The 18,854-nt window shown below is 46.0% G+C and overlaps 5 protein-coding genes across 5 annotated transcripts; 2 read left to right on the top strand and 3 right to left on the bottom strand.

Moving 5' to 3' along the window:
• Window positions 1–1,022: 1,022 nt before the first annotated feature.
• On the bottom strand, window positions 1,023–2,024 carry DFL_004982 (uncharacterized protein; the record flags this gene model as incomplete). Its single annotated transcript, XM_067634169.1, has 1 exon — window positions 1,023–2,024. The coding sequence occupies one exon, from the start codon at window positions 2,022–2,024 to the stop codon at window positions 1,023–1,025; it is 1,002 nt and encodes a 333-aa protein (XP_067492264.1).
• A 5,450-nt stretch (window positions 2,025–7,474) lies between these two features.
• On the top strand, window positions 7,475–9,522 carry DFL_004981 (uncharacterized protein; the record flags this gene model as incomplete). Its single annotated transcript, XM_067634168.1, has 5 exons — window positions 7,475–7,755; window positions 7,820–8,606; window positions 8,664–9,121; window positions 9,186–9,286; window positions 9,341–9,522. The coding sequence occupies 5 exons, from the start codon at window positions 7,475–7,477 to the stop codon at window positions 9,520–9,522; spliced, it is 1,809 nt and encodes a 602-aa protein (XP_067492263.1).
• A 1,407-nt stretch (window positions 9,523–10,929) lies between these two features.
• DFL_004980 (uncharacterized protein) lies at window positions 10,930–12,677 on the top strand (the record flags this gene model as incomplete). The annotated part of the gene is made up of 10 exons (XM_067634167.1): window positions 10,930–10,949; window positions 11,048–11,076; window positions 11,149–11,442; window positions 11,520–11,665; window positions 11,737–11,774; window positions 11,863–11,902; window positions 11,974–12,097; window positions 12,170–12,233; window positions 12,323–12,389; window positions 12,480–12,677. The coding sequence occupies 10 exons, from the start codon at window positions 10,930–10,932 to the stop codon at window positions 12,675–12,677; spliced, it is 1,020 nt and encodes a 339-aa protein (XP_067492262.1).
• A 232-nt stretch (window positions 12,678–12,909) lies between these two features.
• On the bottom strand, window positions 12,910–15,898 carry DFL_004979 (uncharacterized protein; the record flags this gene model as incomplete). Its single annotated transcript, XM_067634164.1, has 6 exons — window positions 12,910–12,923; window positions 13,060–13,167; window positions 13,227–15,328; window positions 15,428–15,555; window positions 15,616–15,764; window positions 15,847–15,898. 6 exons carry the CDS (start codon window positions 15,896–15,898, stop codon window positions 12,910–12,912), a joined length of 2,553 nt encoding a protein of 850 aa, XP_067492261.1.
• A 1,210-nt stretch (window positions 15,899–17,108) lies between these two features.
• DFL_004978 (uncharacterized protein) lies at window positions 17,109–18,680 on the bottom strand (the record flags this gene model as incomplete). Its single annotated transcript, XM_067634163.1, has 2 exons — window positions 17,109–18,449; window positions 18,549–18,680. The coding sequence occupies 2 exons, from the start codon at window positions 18,678–18,680 to the stop codon at window positions 17,109–17,111; spliced, it is 1,473 nt and encodes a 490-aa protein (XP_067492260.1).
• Between the last annotated feature and the right edge of the window lie 174 nt (window positions 18,681–18,854).

Genomic DNA, 18,854 nt, shown 5'->3' with positions numbered 1-18,854 from the left:
CCAATGAAATGTTATAGTACAAATCGAGTCGCGTGGATCACATCTGCAGCAAGGCCCCTTACCAAGGCTGAAATATAGTATGCGATTGTGATGTGTAAACATATATAATCTTAATATAACTTTTTTTAAAAAACCAAAAAAAAAACTTTTAAGCTAAGAGGAGATAAATCTGTGAACTGGATATTCGGACATAGACAACCGAACTAGGTAGTGCTTGTTAATGTGCAGCCATGCTGCCCACACAACTAGTCAGTCTATACAGGATATATGTCTAAATAGGCTACACGGCTCTTCAGGAAAATAACGTGAGCAATCGTTCATGAGTTGCAGGACCTGGTTAAGTCTAGTTAACGAGACTGGGCATGCGTGTACGCATCTCTACATCTATTGGAAAAACCAGGATCTTCTGTAAATGGGATGCTCCAGCTTTGTTTCAAAATGCAACACATCAGTGTTGGCGAAATTTTAGACAGGAAATAACTCTGTGAACTAGGCATTTGGACATAGGTAGCTGAACTAGACAGGAGATAATTCTGTGAACTAGATACTCGGGTAGATTTCTTCCCAGCTATGCTGCCTATTTGGCTAAGTATCCTATGCCGGATTTATGCCGCCCAAAGATCTTAAGAGAGAATACCGCACAAGTAATACAACAATAAGCCTGGATATCTCCAATATTTATTATGGATCCACTAACTGCTTCGGTTTCCGCTTCAAGACATTATGCTGTTATAACTTGGCCACTACCGTATATTTTGTGCTACAACATGGGTAATTTCATTGGATGGCTTTGTCAATAACAGTTTATGTGGTTTTCAGGCTAGCCTTTGGGGAGTTTAATCTAATTACTTCAAGAATTGTTACCTAATGGTGGAGACTTCACCATGCCTACTATCGAACTTCATTCCATTTTGTTTCACTTCCTTAAATGCTTTGAAATTTCAGAGCGGAGCTTATTGAATATATACAAGCAACCCTGACTATTCGGTTCAAAGGGTAAGCGTAAGCGTAAAGGTTATACCTCAGCGAAGACCGGCCCTCCATAGCCTCCTGCACCAGCTAAAGGCGACGATACCCCTTCCGACTATGTGCCCAAAAAATAGCGGCAACCCAAATCTCAACCACGTAAGAGGCTGCCAGAGTTTAGCAGCCGGCAATACTATCATTTTTCCTTCTCTTTCCGCCCGACCTCTTTCCACTGGCTTGCCTGTGAAGGCTCCAACAGCCTCTACCAGAATCTCCGCCACTTCATCCGGCTGGCTCAAGAACGGGGAGTGGCTAGTCTGCAATTCTCTATGCTCGACAGTGGCTCCCATCTCCCTTGCCATGCCTACATTCATCCGTTGGACCACTACGGGCAGACCTCGATCTTCAACTGTGCCAATATACCACGCGGGCACATCCTTCCAACCCGCATACGAATATTCACCGCCTTCAAACAAAGCCTTAAGGCTCTGGGGAGCAAGCTGAGATGCCCAGTACTCCCTCTCGTCCTCTGGCAAATCGTGGTAGAAAAACTCGCCAGGAGGTACCACGAGATCAGCAAATCCGGTCTTTTTGTTGACCTTCCACGAGGGGGGTGGAACGCCGAGGAGCGGGTCCATAAAGGATAGTCCTGTGAAGGTAAAGCCGGAAGCTATGAGTACGAGGCCCACGACATACCCACTGATTAAACTTTGAGCTTGACCTGCAGTTTGAGTGGAGAGTGATGTCGACGCAGAGCTTGTTGCGGCGTCATCTCGTGGCCGCGCGAAGTCTTTGATAGCACTGTTGCCAACTAGGCCGCCATACGAGTGCGCTATAACAACCACGTTGCGTCCTTTGGCCGTTTCGTTAGCTATAGCCGTGCGGGCAGCGTCAAGGTCATCCTTGAAGGTTGCTTCTGGGTCTCCGTTTGTCGAAGGGAGCGTGATCGAGCTGCACTTCAGTTGATACTGCTCTTGCAAGAGCTTAATGACCTTGCTGTAGCATGTAGGCCGGTGCCACGCGCCGGGGACAAAGACGAGTGTTGGGAGATCCGACATTCTAAGACGTGGGATAGTCTCGAGAACCTTGCCTGCGTTGCAAGGTGATTGTTGCGACCTCGTGAATTTAAATTTGGCGATTAGGCCCGGCCTGTTTTGACCCCAGAATGACCATAGATAGGAAACATCCAAGCGATACTGTGGTTGGAAGAAAAACAGCAACGCATTGTTGCGCCCCAACAGGCTTTATGACGTCACGTGATCCTGCTTCCCGCTATTAAAACAAGCAACCCTCATGTAAATAATTCTTCATCGACGACAATCATCGATCATCGACACTTGACACAAAACCTCAATAACAATAACAAGGGATTCACAATAGCTTCAACTATCGATCTCCCAGTTTGCCTCCTTCACTTTGACAACCTGTTCCCTTCCAGGAACAACAACCATGTATTATTTTTAAAACAGGTAAAAGGTCTATATCGAGGCATTCAAAATACTGTTGCTGGTGTGATCATTGCATCAACGTCTAAGTTCTTTCGAGCTAGGTAGGCTCCGGGCAAGAGATACTCAGAACGGTAGGCTTATTAGAACAACAACGTACTCATTCATATTGGCTATCTTGGGACTCCAGATCCTCCTACATTATTATTCTTATTAATATATTGTTAAATTTGTAACTAACTACCCTGTACATTTTTTTGGACGGCCAAGATAAGCTTTTGGTTTGTCTCAGTCACAGTCTGACAAGGGTGAGCATTCGCTTCGAAGGCATGGAAAAATTGGACTTGCCATTACAACTCAACGTCTCATGATCATTCATATTTGTAACTGTAGAGCTACAGCATCATATATCAATACAACAATCACTATTATGGTTCTGCTGGAGAAAATAGCAAACGTACGTAAAGTGCCTTAGGATGGAAGTCATTTCTAAAAGAAAAACAATTCGCTGCGCGAAGGATTCCCGGTATTAAGTGTTGCGAAACTCTGATCCCGAACCACGGACATACTCGCGGTGACGAGCAAAATATTTCAAAGACAACGTGAATGCGGGTGTGCCTATAGACACATGCTAAACAAAGACACACGCTAGAAGTTAAACCGGAAATATGTGTTTAAAGCCTTGAGCGTACCGGAAATGATTCCTCTTCTCGGATATTTTATTATTGTTTGTTTCCCCTATTTGTGTAATCTATCTGATTTAGAAATTATAAACCACTGGTGAGTCCGTTCTCATGACTTCAAGTCCAGATCCTTGCATGACTTGAACCGGAACAATTGAGAATCGCTTTTTATATTGTGTTAGAGTTACTCTAAGGTTACACCATGGAAATAGCTAGCGGCTGCTACGGGCATACCAGCCGCCACAGTATACGGGCAGGAAAAGCAATAAAGTCGATAGGAGGGTTTCCTGCTCCCGCTGAATATAAAGTTGATGATATCTTCGCTGCTTCCCGACCATCTTTGTACTTATCCTCCAGCTGGTGCGAGGAGCAAAAGTCTCAAGAGACTCAGCATTTTACGCTCCAATCTCTCGTGCCAACGACTATATACCGTTTTTGCATCTTTTGAACACAATCATTACTTTCTAATATGAGATCTAGACTCTTTCTTGTCGCCTTCGCGACATTTGCTGTTGCTGCCCCTCCGGGCGCTCTTCATGCCTTAGTGAAGCGAGTAAGTCCTCAACCTTCCGCTATATATACGCCAGCTATACAATTATTTCTATGGTTTTTAGAAAGGGCTAACCTTTGGAAGGCATCGCAGAGCACGGTCAAACATTGCGGCGACTCCGGTACCAAATGTCCCGCGGATCAGAAATGTGGTAACGAATACTAGTTCGAAGATGCACCTGAGGGTACTTGCATCCCGAAAGACTAGCGCTACTGCGGCGGAGCTGGTAGTAGGGGGTATCTTGTGCCACAGGGTATCGTTGTGTTTGGGACTTCGGGATTCCAGAATGCCCGGCTGATGGGCCGAATTGTGGCTGGTGTGTGGACGAACAATTGACTAATAAATGGGGTGTAAGAGGTGAGGGAAATCCTAAGCGCTGCGGTGGTTCTTCCGGTAAGATGTGTTTTGAGAACGGTCGGGAACTTTGTGCTGGTGCAGAAATACTGAAGGACGGTATGGGCGTTTGTCTCGATTTCATGCTGAGGATACATACAGTGTGTGCGGTGGTTCTTCGGGCAGAAGTTGCCCTACTCTATATGGGCCATGGTACTGTGTCGAAGATCCAAGGAATGGTTGCTCGCCGGATTGCGCAGGTGGCATATGCATGTCACAGAAACATGTTGGTCCCGCCACCAAGCCTACGATTACAGCTACGGCTAAACCCAAGACTACATCCAAAACGACTACGAAAATAACTACCACGAAAACTAAGCCTAAGCCCTCACCCAAATGCAATAGAGGCTATTGAGATTTAAATTCTTGTCGATGAAAATTTTGGAAAGTAGATTAGCGGTAGCGATCTCGGTGCCTCTATGTATATAATATATATATATATATATATCTCGTTAGCCATGTTAGAGAATATCCTAGAATGTTAACTAAAATGTTTGTATCCACGATTCTGGTAATTCAAAGCTCTTAAAGGCACCATCCTTCATTATATATTTGGTATAGTTCCACTGCGAACAGCGGGGCCGCTGTCCATCTGTAGCATTTGGTAATAAGCCACTTACCAGGGCTAATGGTACCAACTTCGAGCTTGCTGCGATGGCCGACAATATAATTCATATCATACTAGGCAGAGATATATATCAAGTGTATACACCTCGGCTGACTTCCCTCAGATCTGAAATATGGGGCAGAATGTGGCACAAACTTATGCTGAAGCTCGACGCATTGCCGCCGGTCCTCAATTAGTTTCTTCCGAATATATATTCGGTATATTTTGCCCAGATTGTGATTTAAAAGCTATAGTCCGAGTTTACTTATAATTGCGAGTACGAGTCCTGGTCGGACACGGAGTTTAACGTTATTATCGATGTCGGGATACGGGTCTCTGTACAAAGATGGGTCTAAGACTTTCTTAATGAGCGCCAGGAATCCCTACCCCGTCCTGCTGATACCTATAATTGACAAGGCGGCTGTGGTCTCTGATGACTAGCTAGATATGTTGATGAGAATTGGCTTAGGGTGTTTAGATTAGTGAAATTCTGCACGTGACTATCTAATCCACACTATAGCTCGAGATACAACAATATATGATACCTTATTTTGCTTCTCCATACTTTTCAGGACTATAACTATAAGCAGTACAATGCTGACCTTTGGTGGTGCACTTCCCGGTGTGAACCATTTCCTGGTCGATAACGTTATAAGATACCTTGTTATACACAAGAATCTATACAAAGTATCTGCCCTTGCACCGTTCTGTATGCGAAGGAAACTCGCAACGGTGGCTCTTGATACTAACCTCGAGTCCAGGCGCCAGAGGCAAATGTGCCACAGCGTCTTTTTTATAAGTTAAAAAAAAGAGTTTTTTTTTTTTGGGAGGGGGGCAGCACTAAAATAAGGCTCCGTCGCCCGCCCAGTGGTACGGCATAAGGTCATCTTACGGTTTAGCACTCAATCTTGGATCTTTAATTGTTCATTCAAGCCTGATATGTCTAATTATGCAACTTATGTTTAAGATACTACTATCTTCATTGGCAACAAGCTATTGGAAAAATAACTAAATCATAGGTACTTCCAACACATTCATCAGAAAAATAAGGATCATGATATCATCTATAAATGGAAAAGTCGAAATGACAAATTGTGGAAGCCAAGAAGAGACCATGGCTCTGGAAGAATTTCCAGCCATGAATACTTGCACTTGATACATGATAAGAGAGCGAACGTACATACTTTATATATCTCATCTACTCTATAGATCCACTTAGCGAAATATTGGATGGAAGGCGCCGTCCGCCGCACATGACTTTGCCACAGCTCAGATAAGCGCGAGAGTCGAGATAAGACGATCAGGCTCCCACCGCCAAGGCCAAGGAAGCGGAGAACGACGCATGGAATACAGTGTGGGGCCGAAGTTTATTTTGGCATCAACAACTTTCTTTCATGTTAGACGAATATTCCGTCGTCAACTGCAGTATCAACAACCACGACACCTTATCATACCAAAACGGCAATATGCCCATGCCTACTAAGATCAGCTGTTGGAGATATGCGAGTGTATGCGTGTGCGTCCAACGGACAACCCTCATCATATCTCCGAACGACACACTTGGTTCAGGTGTCCAATCGAAAACCCGGTTACAAAACTCTTGGCAGCATGTGTGGTAATCTTTTAGGCATGTCTCGATGTTTCCCCTCGCTCCACCACCGATAAGGAAGGAGGTTTCGCCCTCACCGATGCCTGCTAGTATTTCAACTCCAACCTAGAAACACTCGAAGGCAGCGATGCTTTCTGTTTGTAGCTGCCATGTTAGGATGCAATCGGCAACTTTATTACCCTGCAGCCTTGATTCAGTAGCTGTTCGTGCGACCATCCCTTCGATTAGTCGCCGCTACCTCGTGCCCGCCTCCACATCCCACGCACCTACTCTAATCGTCCCTTTTTTCCCAAGGAAGTCCATTGACCTTCTTTCCCCATAGTCCAATGAACCCGCTTGAACTCAATGTGGAATGTGCAGTTTTTGGTAAAGGACTCAAAAAAAACCCCCCTACGAAGGGAAGATGAAAAAGGGAATTTGAAAATGTTACCAAAAAAGGGAAAGAAACTCAAGAACGAGAGGGACAGAAAAACTGGATCATGGAATGCAGAAGGCCATTTGCATTTAGTACACTGCGATTTCCACAACTTAATTAGCGACTAAGGCAATGGGGCCGCAATGGCAGAAGGTACATCCAATGTCTCGCCACTATCTTACATGCTTTATTTTCAGATTCCTTCGATCCCTTCCGCCGTGTGGATACTCCTAATCAGTGCCCACAAGATCGCTGCACTTTCCTTCAATGCATTTCTCCATATTTCCTGATACCTCATTCAGTCTAAAGTTACTTCTTCAGACCCCTCCATCTCGCCTTTAGCACGAGCAATGAAAAAGCAACATGAAAGCTTGATAGGTCTTCTTTCAAATTATTCCTGGCCGCCTGTCATTTGCCCGCTCAGCCCTTATCTTTCTAGCCAATTGTCAAAGATTCGACTATCAGCTCCAGCCACTTACCTTCCATTGGTATCTCCTGAGGCTTAATTGCATGGGGTTCTCGGTGTATAAAACATCGCCAACTTCCTACCTCGTCAGAATCCCGAGGTACTTCCACCCTCCTCTCAGGCCTTCGTTCTCATTTAATTCCTCCCTTAGCCACTGAGTTATAGACCTCGTTACTCCATACTTTACTCCTAGAGTTATTCATACAAACGGGAGTGTGTGCGACGTAGCACATTAGCTCGGCCAACCACCCTTTTTATCGCCAACCCCATTGCTATATAAATATATATATGCAATCTTAGGTCTTCTACGGCAGCCCAGAACTTCTCGAAACCCAGAATAATGGCTCTCGACCAACCCAATAGCAATCCGACTCTCGAAGTCGAGAAATATCCTTCTCACGAGGCACCTGAGAACTCTTGTACCACCAGTCACCCGACTGTGGATTGTAAACAAGATGGGGATGTCAAAGATAGCCTCGACAAGGAAGAGAAGGGCGTCACAGTTGGCCACGGATCTGCCGAGAGTGGAAGCGTCTCGGAACAGCGAACAAGCCGTTTTAAAAGCCTTTATCGCAGATACAAATTCGTGTTCCATATTTTCATCTGGTTGTTTTTTACGGGGTGAGTTGACGGATAGCTAAATTATCTTATGTGCTTTTTCATCTAATGCCACCCGCAAATCTAGTTGGTTCGTTGCCGGCGTAGTTTTGCACCGGAAGGACTTGGGGTGGTTGATTCCATTCCTACTCTATCTTTGCATCACAATTCGCCTCGCCACCTTTTATATATCGATTACCGTTGTTACCAAACCGATGCACTTTATCTGGAACAACACCGGAGTAAAAATCGCCAACCTTGTTCCAGAACGGTTGAGAATATGGTGTGGAGCAGCCATTACGATATCTGTTATTGTGGTTGGCTCCTTTGCTTCCCCTGAGTCTGCAGGAAATACCAGAGCCAATCGTGCTGTGTCTCTTTTCGGATTAATCGTATTAATTGGTGTCCTGTGGGCAACATCTGCAAACAGAAAGGCTATCCAATGGCACACAGTGATTGTTGGGATGCTCATCCAGTTCCTTGTGGCGCTTTTCGTCCTGCGCACGAAAGTAGGATATGATATCTTCGATTTTGTGTCATATCTCGCCCGTAGTCTCCTACATTTTGCTGCTGCGGGTGTCGCATTTCTAACCACTGAAGAAATCTCGCAATACCAATTTTTCTTCTTCTCTGTCATCCCAGCGATCATTTTCTTCATCTCACTTACATCCCTCCTCTTCTATTGTGGTGCTCTCCAATGGTTTATTGGAAAATTCGCTGTTTTTTTCTTCTGGAGTATGAGAGTATCCGGTGCTGAAGCGGTCGTCGCATCAGCATCTCCGTTCATCGGCCAAGGGGAGTCTATCATGTTAATCAAGCCATTCGTCCCCCATCTTACCCAGGCTGAAATTCATCAGGTTATGGCATCTGGCTTCGTAAGTCCTCCGGCATTACAATTTTTCGGTCAGAAACCACTAACCAACACGTGGTAGGCCACAATTGCCGGCTCTGTCTTAGTCGCCTATATATCCATGGGTGTCAATGCTCAAGCGTTGATTTCTTCCTGCGTCATGTCTATACCTGCCTCCCTTGCTACGTCAAAGCTGAGATACCCAGAAACTGAAGAATCACTCACAAGAGGAAGGGTTGTTATACCGGACGAGGACGAAGACCGGCCAAAAAATGCCCTACAAGCTTTTGCAGATGGTGCCTGGCTTGGCATTAAAATTGCTGGGATGATTATGGCCACACTCCTATGTATCATTGCATTCTTAGCCCTGTGCAATGGTATCCTAGGCTGGTGGGGACGTTACCTCAACATCCCAAATCTGACAATTGAGCAGATTGTGGGATACCTATGTTACCCAATTGCTTTCTTGCTCGGCGTTCCACGAGGGCCTGACCTCTATAAAGTTGCCAAGTTGATCGGTGTCAAATTGATTGCGAATGAGTATGTATCCGTGAACTCCATAGAAGAGTCAAAATTAGTTGTTCAAAATGCTAACCATGAACAGGTTCGTGGCTTTCCAGATGTTGACAGGAGAAAAAGAATATACAGACATGGCATCTAGATCCAAACTAATTGCCACATTTGCCCTCTGCAGCTTTGCAAACAGTACGTTTCCATGCCTCGATTCTTTGTTGTCTTGTACTAACAAATATTCTACAGTTGGATCATTAGGAACGCAAATCGGTGTGCTCTCGCAGATCGCTCCAAGCAGAGGGGGCGATGTCGCAAAATTGGCAGTCAGCGCTTTAATTACTGGGGCTCTGTCGACATTTTCGTCCGCAGGAATTGCCGGGATGATTATCACAAACGAAGCGAACTACATAAGCGGGCCCTCTGCGTAGTTTCGGGGTAGAGACTACAGATAGTAATGACTCCAAGTCCCCATTGCATTGTTTTTGATCTGAAGCATCGACTCGTGCTTTTTTTTTACCCACTTTATTTTTTTGTATATAGCTCCAAAGGAGGATTTCTCGAATTACCTAGGTTTAATCAGTGTCTATTTACATATTTGTCCAATCATCTTCCGGTAAACTACTATGCGGATTTTTAATCACTAGGCTCGCATTATTTTAGCATTCGGGTTCGAATACAAGGATGACAGCTAACTAAAGAAGTACTCAAGTACCTTGCTTAACCAGTTGCTTGGTTAATCGGCAGAGCTAGTACCCAGCAGTTACCTGATAAAATCAAGGTTTCTCCGTGTATTCAAAGGCTTAGGTCGAGGCCCGTACGGGCATCTGCCGTTGGCCCATTGGCGCGCGGGAGCTAAGGAGGCTACCAAAGGAAAACAGCGGATAAGTTCGCTCGCATTACCCCATTATTTGCTAACTAGTTACGTGATTATATCTTGATACTTTTTAATGCAGTTAGACAACCGCGTCTTTACCTTTTTTAGCATAATTTTCTAGAAATACTGTTGGATCTTGGTACCCACATGACCGAAATACAAAGCAACGACAAAGCATATTCATTGGGGATAGCATCGCATAGTTTCGAGAGTTCGGCGGCCGATTCTCGTGAGCCCGGTAACCTGGTCGCACTTGCTGCGGAATCTGTGGTGAAAGGAACTCCTATGCCTTCGGGCTTATTTTGGTATGGAGTGAAATCTAAGTCGTTCGAAGCCTAATCTAGGTAGCATCAAATCGCACATATCTACCTCAAGCTTTCTATAAATCGATAGAAGCCCAGTTCTCATGACCCGCACCTTCATTTTGCATTTGTTTCTCTTGCATACCTCCTTAAGCACCTAAAGGTCGTCCAACTATCACCTCCTGAGGCTAAGCACCCAGCACAATATCCATCGAATTCAAGATCCACTACGCATATAAGTTAAGAAGATGGATTTCGAAGTTCTCACCGATAGCTTGCCAGAGGATACCTCTCTCCCAGCTTTCATGGTATCAACAACTCGAGGCTTCCTTCCCAGGCAGGATCCACCAGCAGTCTTGCCTTTAGAATTCGAAGCGTTAGAGAGTATCCTGCAGGATATGCCGATTCGAAAGGCGTCGGGGGAACCAGGGCTACTCCATGGCCGCGAGCTGGGCGCTAGAGTTGACTCTTTCCCTAACTTGGTAGCGGAGATCGATAAATATCGTGATAACAAGGTTATTTTAAATGCGCTATATCGAGATTATTCTTTCCTCTTGAGCGCATATCTCTTCGAGCCTTGTTACGATACATATATAAAGACAGATGGTCGAGAATACGGTCTTGGGAGGTCCCGTTTGCCAGCGAACATAGCGCAACCAATGGCCAAGGTAGCGGAATTGTAAGTAGTCCCTTGTTTACGCTTGTGATTCGTATCTGAGGCATACCCTTGAAGTATATAGTGCTAACACCTTCGATTTCGGATCTGGAACTCTATAGAACTGGGTTCAAACCTTTTATGGAGTACGGTATGTTGATGTAGCGCCATTCGAAATCGATCATAGGCATAAAATGTCATCTGATAATAAAAACATGGCAAGCCGGAAGCTATGCCCTTTTCAATTGGCGCAGACTTGACCCAAATAGAGGGATGGACTATGATAACTTGGCTTTGATCAGAGCTTTCGAAAACGGTCTCGACAACAAGAGCTCGGAAGCCGGCTTTGTACTTATACATGTCGAAATGGTGAAACATAGCCATGGCCTTGTTAGCGGTGTCCAAAAGGGCCTAAAGGCTCTTCGAGATTTGGATTCTCCTGATAGACTTACCGTGTTTCAAGAAGGGCTTCAAGAAATACTAGAAACCTTCAAAAATATAAACAAGGTCATGAATGGTAACTTAAACCGAATAATGCCTTGTACCAAAATCCAACAAAATCAACGCCACTGACCTCGTATGATGAATACTTAGATATGTGGCAAAAGTCCAAGCCAGAAGCATATTCTGGCTTTCGAACATTTATCTTCGGCATCCATTCTCAGCCAATGTTCCCAGATGGCGTCGTCTACGAAGGTGTTTCCACGGAGCCGATGAAATTCCGCGGCGAAAGTGGTGCTGTAAGTAATCCCCTATGGGGTTGGGTAGTAATCACAGTTCACGGGTGCTAATTTAGGTTCTGCGCCTATAGAACGACAGCATGATCCCTCTCATCGACAATTTCATGTGGTAATTTTAATATATTCCTTTCGACGTTCTACATTGTATCAGTTGGCGGAAGGCTAACCGCGGAGCAACATGGCTGGTTGAATTTAAGCATCGAAATGCCGGAAAACCCTCTCACCCAAATCCTCAAGGTTGTAATCACCATATAACGCACGCATGTCTAAATACCTATGCTGATATACGTATTCTTACACGGGCTTAGGATTTCAGAAACTATCGACCTGACGGGCATAAGGGATATCTTAAGTGGGTAGAGACTGTCGCAAGGGGAACTGATCAATACCCAAGCGTGAAGGAATTTTCGTTGGGAAACCAGAAAACAGCAGGTAGGCTCAAGTACTCACCTATTAATACTTCCAGCCTTCCGGTTTATGCTAACTATTTTCCTATCATCAAAGTTCTGTATCTCTTGATTCTCGATCAAATCCGCGAATTTAGAGGGAGGCACTGGAACTTCACAAGGTATGTACTAGCTACTTTGACGCGTATCATCACACCCTGAAGCTAGTAGGTAGTTAGGTTATTGGTAGTAACGATTTGTGCATGCATAGGGAATATATTCTGAAACAAGGCAAACGACTTCATCCAAAGGCCACCGGTGGATCTCCAATAGTTGAGGTATATCCCATTAATTTTTTTTTCTTTCCCTTCAATCTTTCGCCTAGATCGCACTAAAGCAACCGTGGGATAAAACTGATTTTGAACTAGTGGCTGCCAAACCAACTATCACAAATCCTCAACATTATGTCGGAGGTCCAAGAACACATCTCAAATACGTATTCGGAAGAATCTCTGAAGGGTGGGGATGCAACGGAATTTTCGAGGATCAAAGACACCGTCCCCAAGGACCTTGCCAAATTACAAAAGGATGTCAAAACGTATTCCAGCAATATAGCATCCCAGTGATTCGCGAATTCAGAGCGGTGCCAACCATGCACAATGGGTATTGCATATAATTGAATACTTTAAATTCCAGTAATATGTACTCAAGTAGGTATATACACACAATATCAGAACACCTAACAGCCCATATTTACAGATACTTTGACTTCACTCACAAAGCATGTATATACTATATCCTATACTCGTATACTCATTCAAGACGCATGGTCTCCGCAGGCCACTATCTTATGGATATCTAGAGACATTGTGCTGTAGATGATTGTTAGCCTTGGGGAATTTGAGACGCCGGGACAACGCAGACATATATAGACAAGTGACATGTCATAGGATCACTCATGATCTATCTCTCCGGGCTTTCGGGGTTAAGATATCGGGTCGAACTTACAGTAGTATGGATTCTGGTATTGGCATGTACTACCAGCAGCGCAGGCAGTTGGACCAGTCCAAGAAACACCTGCACACTGTCCATAGAGCGTTTGTACAGGTTGGGAAGCTACAAAGGGCATTAGCTGACTGCGGGCTTGTATATGGAATAATGGAAATGGAGTTTACCGGTAGTCGTGCGAGAAGTTGTGGTTGTTGTGCGAGTTGTGGTTGTGGTTGTGGTGGAACCAGGATTGCTGTTGAGAGCCAAGGCTAAAATTTTGGCGACAGCTCGTTCGGCAACAGTCATAATGTATGCGCTTGGATTGGCCGTAATCGTAGACGGGAAAATACTAGCATCCACAACAAAGAGATTCTTTGTACCCCAAACTTGGGTATTAAGATCGACGACCGCCTTTCCGCCTTTCGTTCCATCATCGGTCCCCATGCGGCATGTGCCCATCCAATGGTTACTACCATGGCCACCGAGATAATTTGCGAGGTAGTCGGCAGCGGTTTGACCTTTTTCCGGGAAAACAAATGTTAGGTCCGGGTAGTTATTCGCGGCGTTAATCCATGACTGGATTGCTTTGACTTTGGCGTCGATATCTGCTTGGGTGGTCAGGTAAGGGAGATCGCTCACAACGGTGTTGAGGGAGGGTAGAATTGTTAAACGGCCTCGGGAAGTAGCACCCGCTGTCAGATACAGACTCAAGGTTACCATGGTATCACCTGCGGCTCCCAAGGATGGTTCTTTCCTGGCTGTCCATTGAACCTGTCTGACTCGGCCGTCCGAAGAAGCAAAGTTCTCGAAAAACACGGTGTTACAATTGGGTGCCGACTCTGCTAGTTGACCAGCTCTCTGATTTAAATACTTGCTCTTATCTGCTGCTATTGGCTCATCGTATGCGGCATAGAAGTCATACGAAGATATGGTGGGGTGCGAGAAGACGAGATCGGTGTTGTCCTGGTCGTGAAGATTTTCACCAACTGGCAAGTTGATCCACTGGCTGCTATCGATCATTGTGGGCCCATCTGTGCTAGATTTCACAACGTTGAGTGCGTCGGATGGCCCAATTCCGCTTCTGAAGAGAATTTTAGCCGTGTTAAAAACACCGGCGGATAGAATGACACGCCCGCTGGTGCTAACATTGATAAGGTATCGCATGCCGCCGACGCCAGTTGATTCCGTAACGACACCAGTGATTTGGCCACCACTCCTGTTCAACTTAACGACTGATGTATTGATAAAAAGTCTGAAATTGCTTCGGCCCTTTGCGGATACTAAATATGTTGCAAGGGGACCACCACGTTGGCCACCGCTAAACATATAGGGGGTATGGTGGAATGTTCTGTTCTTGAGATTGGGTTGGTTGTTGGCGTCGATTGGGGACCAGCCCTTCGGTTGGAGGACATTATAGATGAGATTGTACAAGTCTTGTCCATATCTCTGCCCGTCCTGCGATGGAGTGGTTGTGGAGGGGATCCTCGAAAACACTTTATTAACATATGGTAACATGTCGTTATATTTCCATCCTGTTGGCCAATCGGCGTTATCGTAGTCGTAGGGTTGTGGCTTCCAAAATAGACCAGAGTTAATCGCTGTGCCACCACCAAGGACACAACCAGCCATCACACCTCCCGAGATATCAGTACAGGCGATCCCTGAGGAATTAGCCCAGATTTCATTACAAAGGCCAGGAATATCAAAGCGTGTTAAAGGTGCTGACCCGACCCATGGGGGCTGAATTCGACCACCATGTTGGTAGGTTGATGGAGGGCCCCGTTCGATCAAAAGGACGGACTTCCCGGCCTCGGAGAGGCGATCCGCTGTGATCAAACCGCCTGCACCTGCACCGATTACGATGTAATCAAACGTTTGAGAGAACGTTGGAAGAGGCGCGGCGCTTGTGGTGGTAGTCCGCGATGTGGTAGTAGTTGTGGTGGTGGTGGTTCGAGTGGTAGTGGTAGTTCCTCCACCTCCAGGGTACTTAGCTATCCAAGAAGCGTAATTTTCATTGCGAGCGGGTGTTAAAGGGAGCCCGTAGTTGGCAAACGAATTGTCATGGGGCTGTAACACGGAACTCGAGCTGGAAGGGGTGTCGACAGAATATGGAGATTGCGCGTATCCAAATACAGCGGCACCACCAGTCAGATCAAGAGAACCAGATTCCCATGTATTGCAGTTTACGCATCTAAAGGTTAATGACCAATGTGTTGTGTTCACAACCACATTCATCTTCGTCAACTGGGCCCCACTAGGCGTTAACACGGTTGGCTCCATCCAGTTTCTAGATAAAGGTGAGATATGCTTAGCGGGCGCTATTTTGAGACACGTTTCGTGCTGTTGTGATAGAGAAGATGAGGCTCCATTTCACTTAAGGACTTACGATGCAGTTCGGAATGATGTAACGACATCATTACCATTTGGCCAAGCAACGATCAAGGTAGGTCCGTTCATCGGACCGCCTAAACTCACACCGGCCCATCGGTTGGCGGGCGTTCCCAGGGGCCCTTCCTAAATCACAGATACTTGTTAATACAGCGATGGGTAATATATTTTGGTTGGGTAGCATACGAGAAGACCGATAAACTCATTAGTCGGGCTTGACGGTAATGCAATACCGAACGTGTAACCCCCATAATTTGGGTTTCTGTAGGCTTGGTACACAATCCCAGTGCGCGAATCAGTGTATTCGCCGGTGCTTTGGGCCAAAGCATATTGGGCTACGAAGAAAAGAAGGAAAGAAAAGGATTAGAACTGAATAACTTCATTGTCCTGAAGCAAGGGAAAATGAAAAGGACGTACCTCCGCCGGCAATGGCCGTGGCAGCCGCCAAAATATTCCACACACTAGGCATTCTTTCAGTCTTCGACGGACAAGCTTTCTGCTCCAGTCAGGCTATGAACGTCTGATGGGCAAGTATCCTTCGTATGGCCTGCTCTCCGTTATGCGGGTGTCGTTGAGGTGAGAGCCACAGCCTGCCCATCGTAGGTTGCATTGTATTTATACAATTATCGGCACCGGCTCGCTCGCCGTCCCATGATTCCAAGGGAGCTTTCATTTCGGAATCCCGGCTTGTGAACCTGGATATATATCGTCAGGAACTTTGCTATACTCCTGCTGAGAGCTAGTTTTAGCCGCTCCAAAAGCTTAGCATCCAGATATCAAAACCCCAGATTATCCTGGACCCTTGGACTCAATTCTTTGGGTTCCAGGGGTGGCCAGTCAGTCATTCCAGTCAATCGCAGTGCGTGGTTTTGTCATCCAAAGAACGGATGACGGAAATGGAGACTCGACCTCGGTATGCACTCTTCAGAAGAACCTGGTCCAATAACCCCCCTCAATATCTCCACAAAGATCACTTGCAGGGTCGAGGTAAGAGTACTAGGGTGTATTTGCTGGAAGCACAGATGGACATGCGCAATATACTCCTAGATCTACGGAGTAGATACCTAGCAGTCGGTGTCTTGTGTTTAAAATGTGTTGCGACTGTCGTTAACGGGCCGGTCTTCCATCGGCTGGGCAGGGCGTTTAGATCGGGGCCTGAGTCCGCGAGGCTCGATGCCCCTTGCATACCAGCTGACATACATACATATATGCATGGAAGCCAATGTTATGAAAGCTGCTGGTTTCAAACTAGTGGGGTTGGTTTCACCTCGCGGTAATCAACAGCCTATTCCGAAATCCCGGGGTCCTTAGACAACCATTGATGTCCACGCCTAATGTAGGTAACCCTGGTCGTCTTTATCTCTTCCAAGTTTCCCTGCCGGCTAGCGTTCGCGTCGGTTCGCTAGCTTGTCATTATCTCAGTAGGTACCTAATGACCTACTTGCATCCATGCAGCACTCGATATAGGGTTTAATTCGTCTGTTTTGCATCTCATTTGTTTAAACTTACATGATATCATTGCAGGGTATTATATACATATGGGTGATATTTCCCCGGACCTGTGCATGTGACATACCCCCGACACGTAATGCACATATGCCGCATCATCTACTTTGAGGAAAGCATCGATAGATTTCTAATGGATGACGAAGCAATTGCTAACTAGCCGTTTCTCCAGTTTATTTTTGCCAGGGCAAGCTCCACCATTTCTTCTTCGCTGGTGCTGTTACTCTCTCCGTTGTTATTGCTTCGGCGTGTTGTGGTTTTGATTGGTTCGTCTGCTCTGGTGGTGCCTCTTTACTCGAAGTCTTCTCATTGGTTCGGATATCAATAGAAGCTTCGGCTTTTTCCAGTGATTGTTCCTCAAGACCTTGCTCCACGTGCGAGGTGACATCGCGAACAAAGATCGGACCAGCGTTATTTTGCTCTAGCGTCTGGGCTCCATGAATCCGAGGCGTCTCGTGGCCAGGCATGGGCTCAGAGACATTCTCGAGATTTGCTTTTGCAGGTTGTTTTGTTTCTTTAATGGACAATGCGTTTACATCTGATGAATCTGGACGGAGCCCGGTTTCGAAGGTATTATCAGCACTACCAGTAAGCCCTTCGCTAATAGCTGAAGATGTGGACCCAAAATTCAAGGGATGTATGGCTACTATGCTTTCGCTTTCGTTCTGTGCAGGTGTTTTGGAAGATATCGGTCCTGGGGAGCTTTGGTTACTACTTTCCGAAATAGACGAAGCACCGGACTGGTCCTGTTGTGATGGAAGGTGGGAGCTCCGGCCTTCAGCCTGTGTCGCGCCCCGCCACCAACCCGTCGAGCTTCTCATAGTTGATTGAGAGCCATGTGCACCCCCGGTTTGTGATTGACGCTGCCTTCGGAATGGCTGTAGTGTAGGATCGAGTGGGAGCGGTGTCGGATTCGATATGGTACTGGATATAGATTTTGGTAGAACCGGCTGCGCCGCGTCTTGTGTTCCAATATCGTAGGTATCAGATGGCCGGCTCCAGCCTACGGAGTTTATGCGGGAACGTGAGGTACTAGACTCCAGTGGGGCTGCAACTACAACATCGGAGGTGGGTTTGATGGAACTCCACGTTGGAATACCCGCTTGTTTCATCTCGAGCCTCCAGCTCTTCCACCCGCCACCCGTCGCCCGGGTGAGGTTTGTTCGATACTCGTTCGCATCAGGCGCTCGGCTTATATCGGACTTCGAATTGGAACCAATTGACGCTCCAGGAGGAGTTTCCTGGGTAACGGAGTAAGGTGCGGCGAATAGCTGGTCAATTATCCTGGTTTCGTGATTATGTTCGCGTTTCGAAATTTCGATCGTGAACTTGTCGGAGAATGGAGGGTCGGCAGGCGTTGAGACTGTACTAAGGCTTGAAGATGGTATCGGAGAGGGCTGGGCGGTTGGCATAGAAACGTTTATAGGCGATGCTTCGAAAGCTTCTCCGAGAGCAGCTTCGTCACGGAACAAGACAATGGCATCGTCCTTCGCTTCGAGGGTTGATGTCTCGTGCTGCAAGTAGAGTATCAATTAGCAATCCCATTTGTAATCCGAGGAGGTGATTTCAGTGAATTGGGTAGGGTTTCACGAAAGAGGGTTCCTGTGACCTACTCGGAGACTTCGATAGAGGTCTATCTCACCGAATTTTCTTAAGGTCCGATATATTTCTCGACTCTCCCGCAGCGTACGGGGAGGAGGAGTGATTTTAAGCGCTGCGTGGTGCAGGACTGCTCTCGATGCCATTTGTGTCAATGTACTCAAGTGCCCAAGTGCATGAGGGAGGTTTTGGATGATAGAGTTTGGGTTGGGATTTCGAGATCTTCAATTATTTATCATCTGTCTGGATGTATAAGAAGTAGGTACTCAAGAAGTATGTACTGTTTTTATGTGACAGGGGATGAGGAAAAAAAAAAAAAA

This window comes from Arthrobotrys flagrans (genome assembly GCF_004000055.1).
Source record: "Arthrobotrys flagrans strain CBS H-5679 chromosome Unknown unitig_0, whole genome shotgun sequence".
NCBI classification, from domain to species: Eukaryota; Fungi; Ascomycota; class Orbiliomycetes; order Orbiliales; family Orbiliaceae; genus Arthrobotrys; species Arthrobotrys flagrans.
This window is presented reverse-complemented; position numbering and strand designations above follow the sequence as displayed.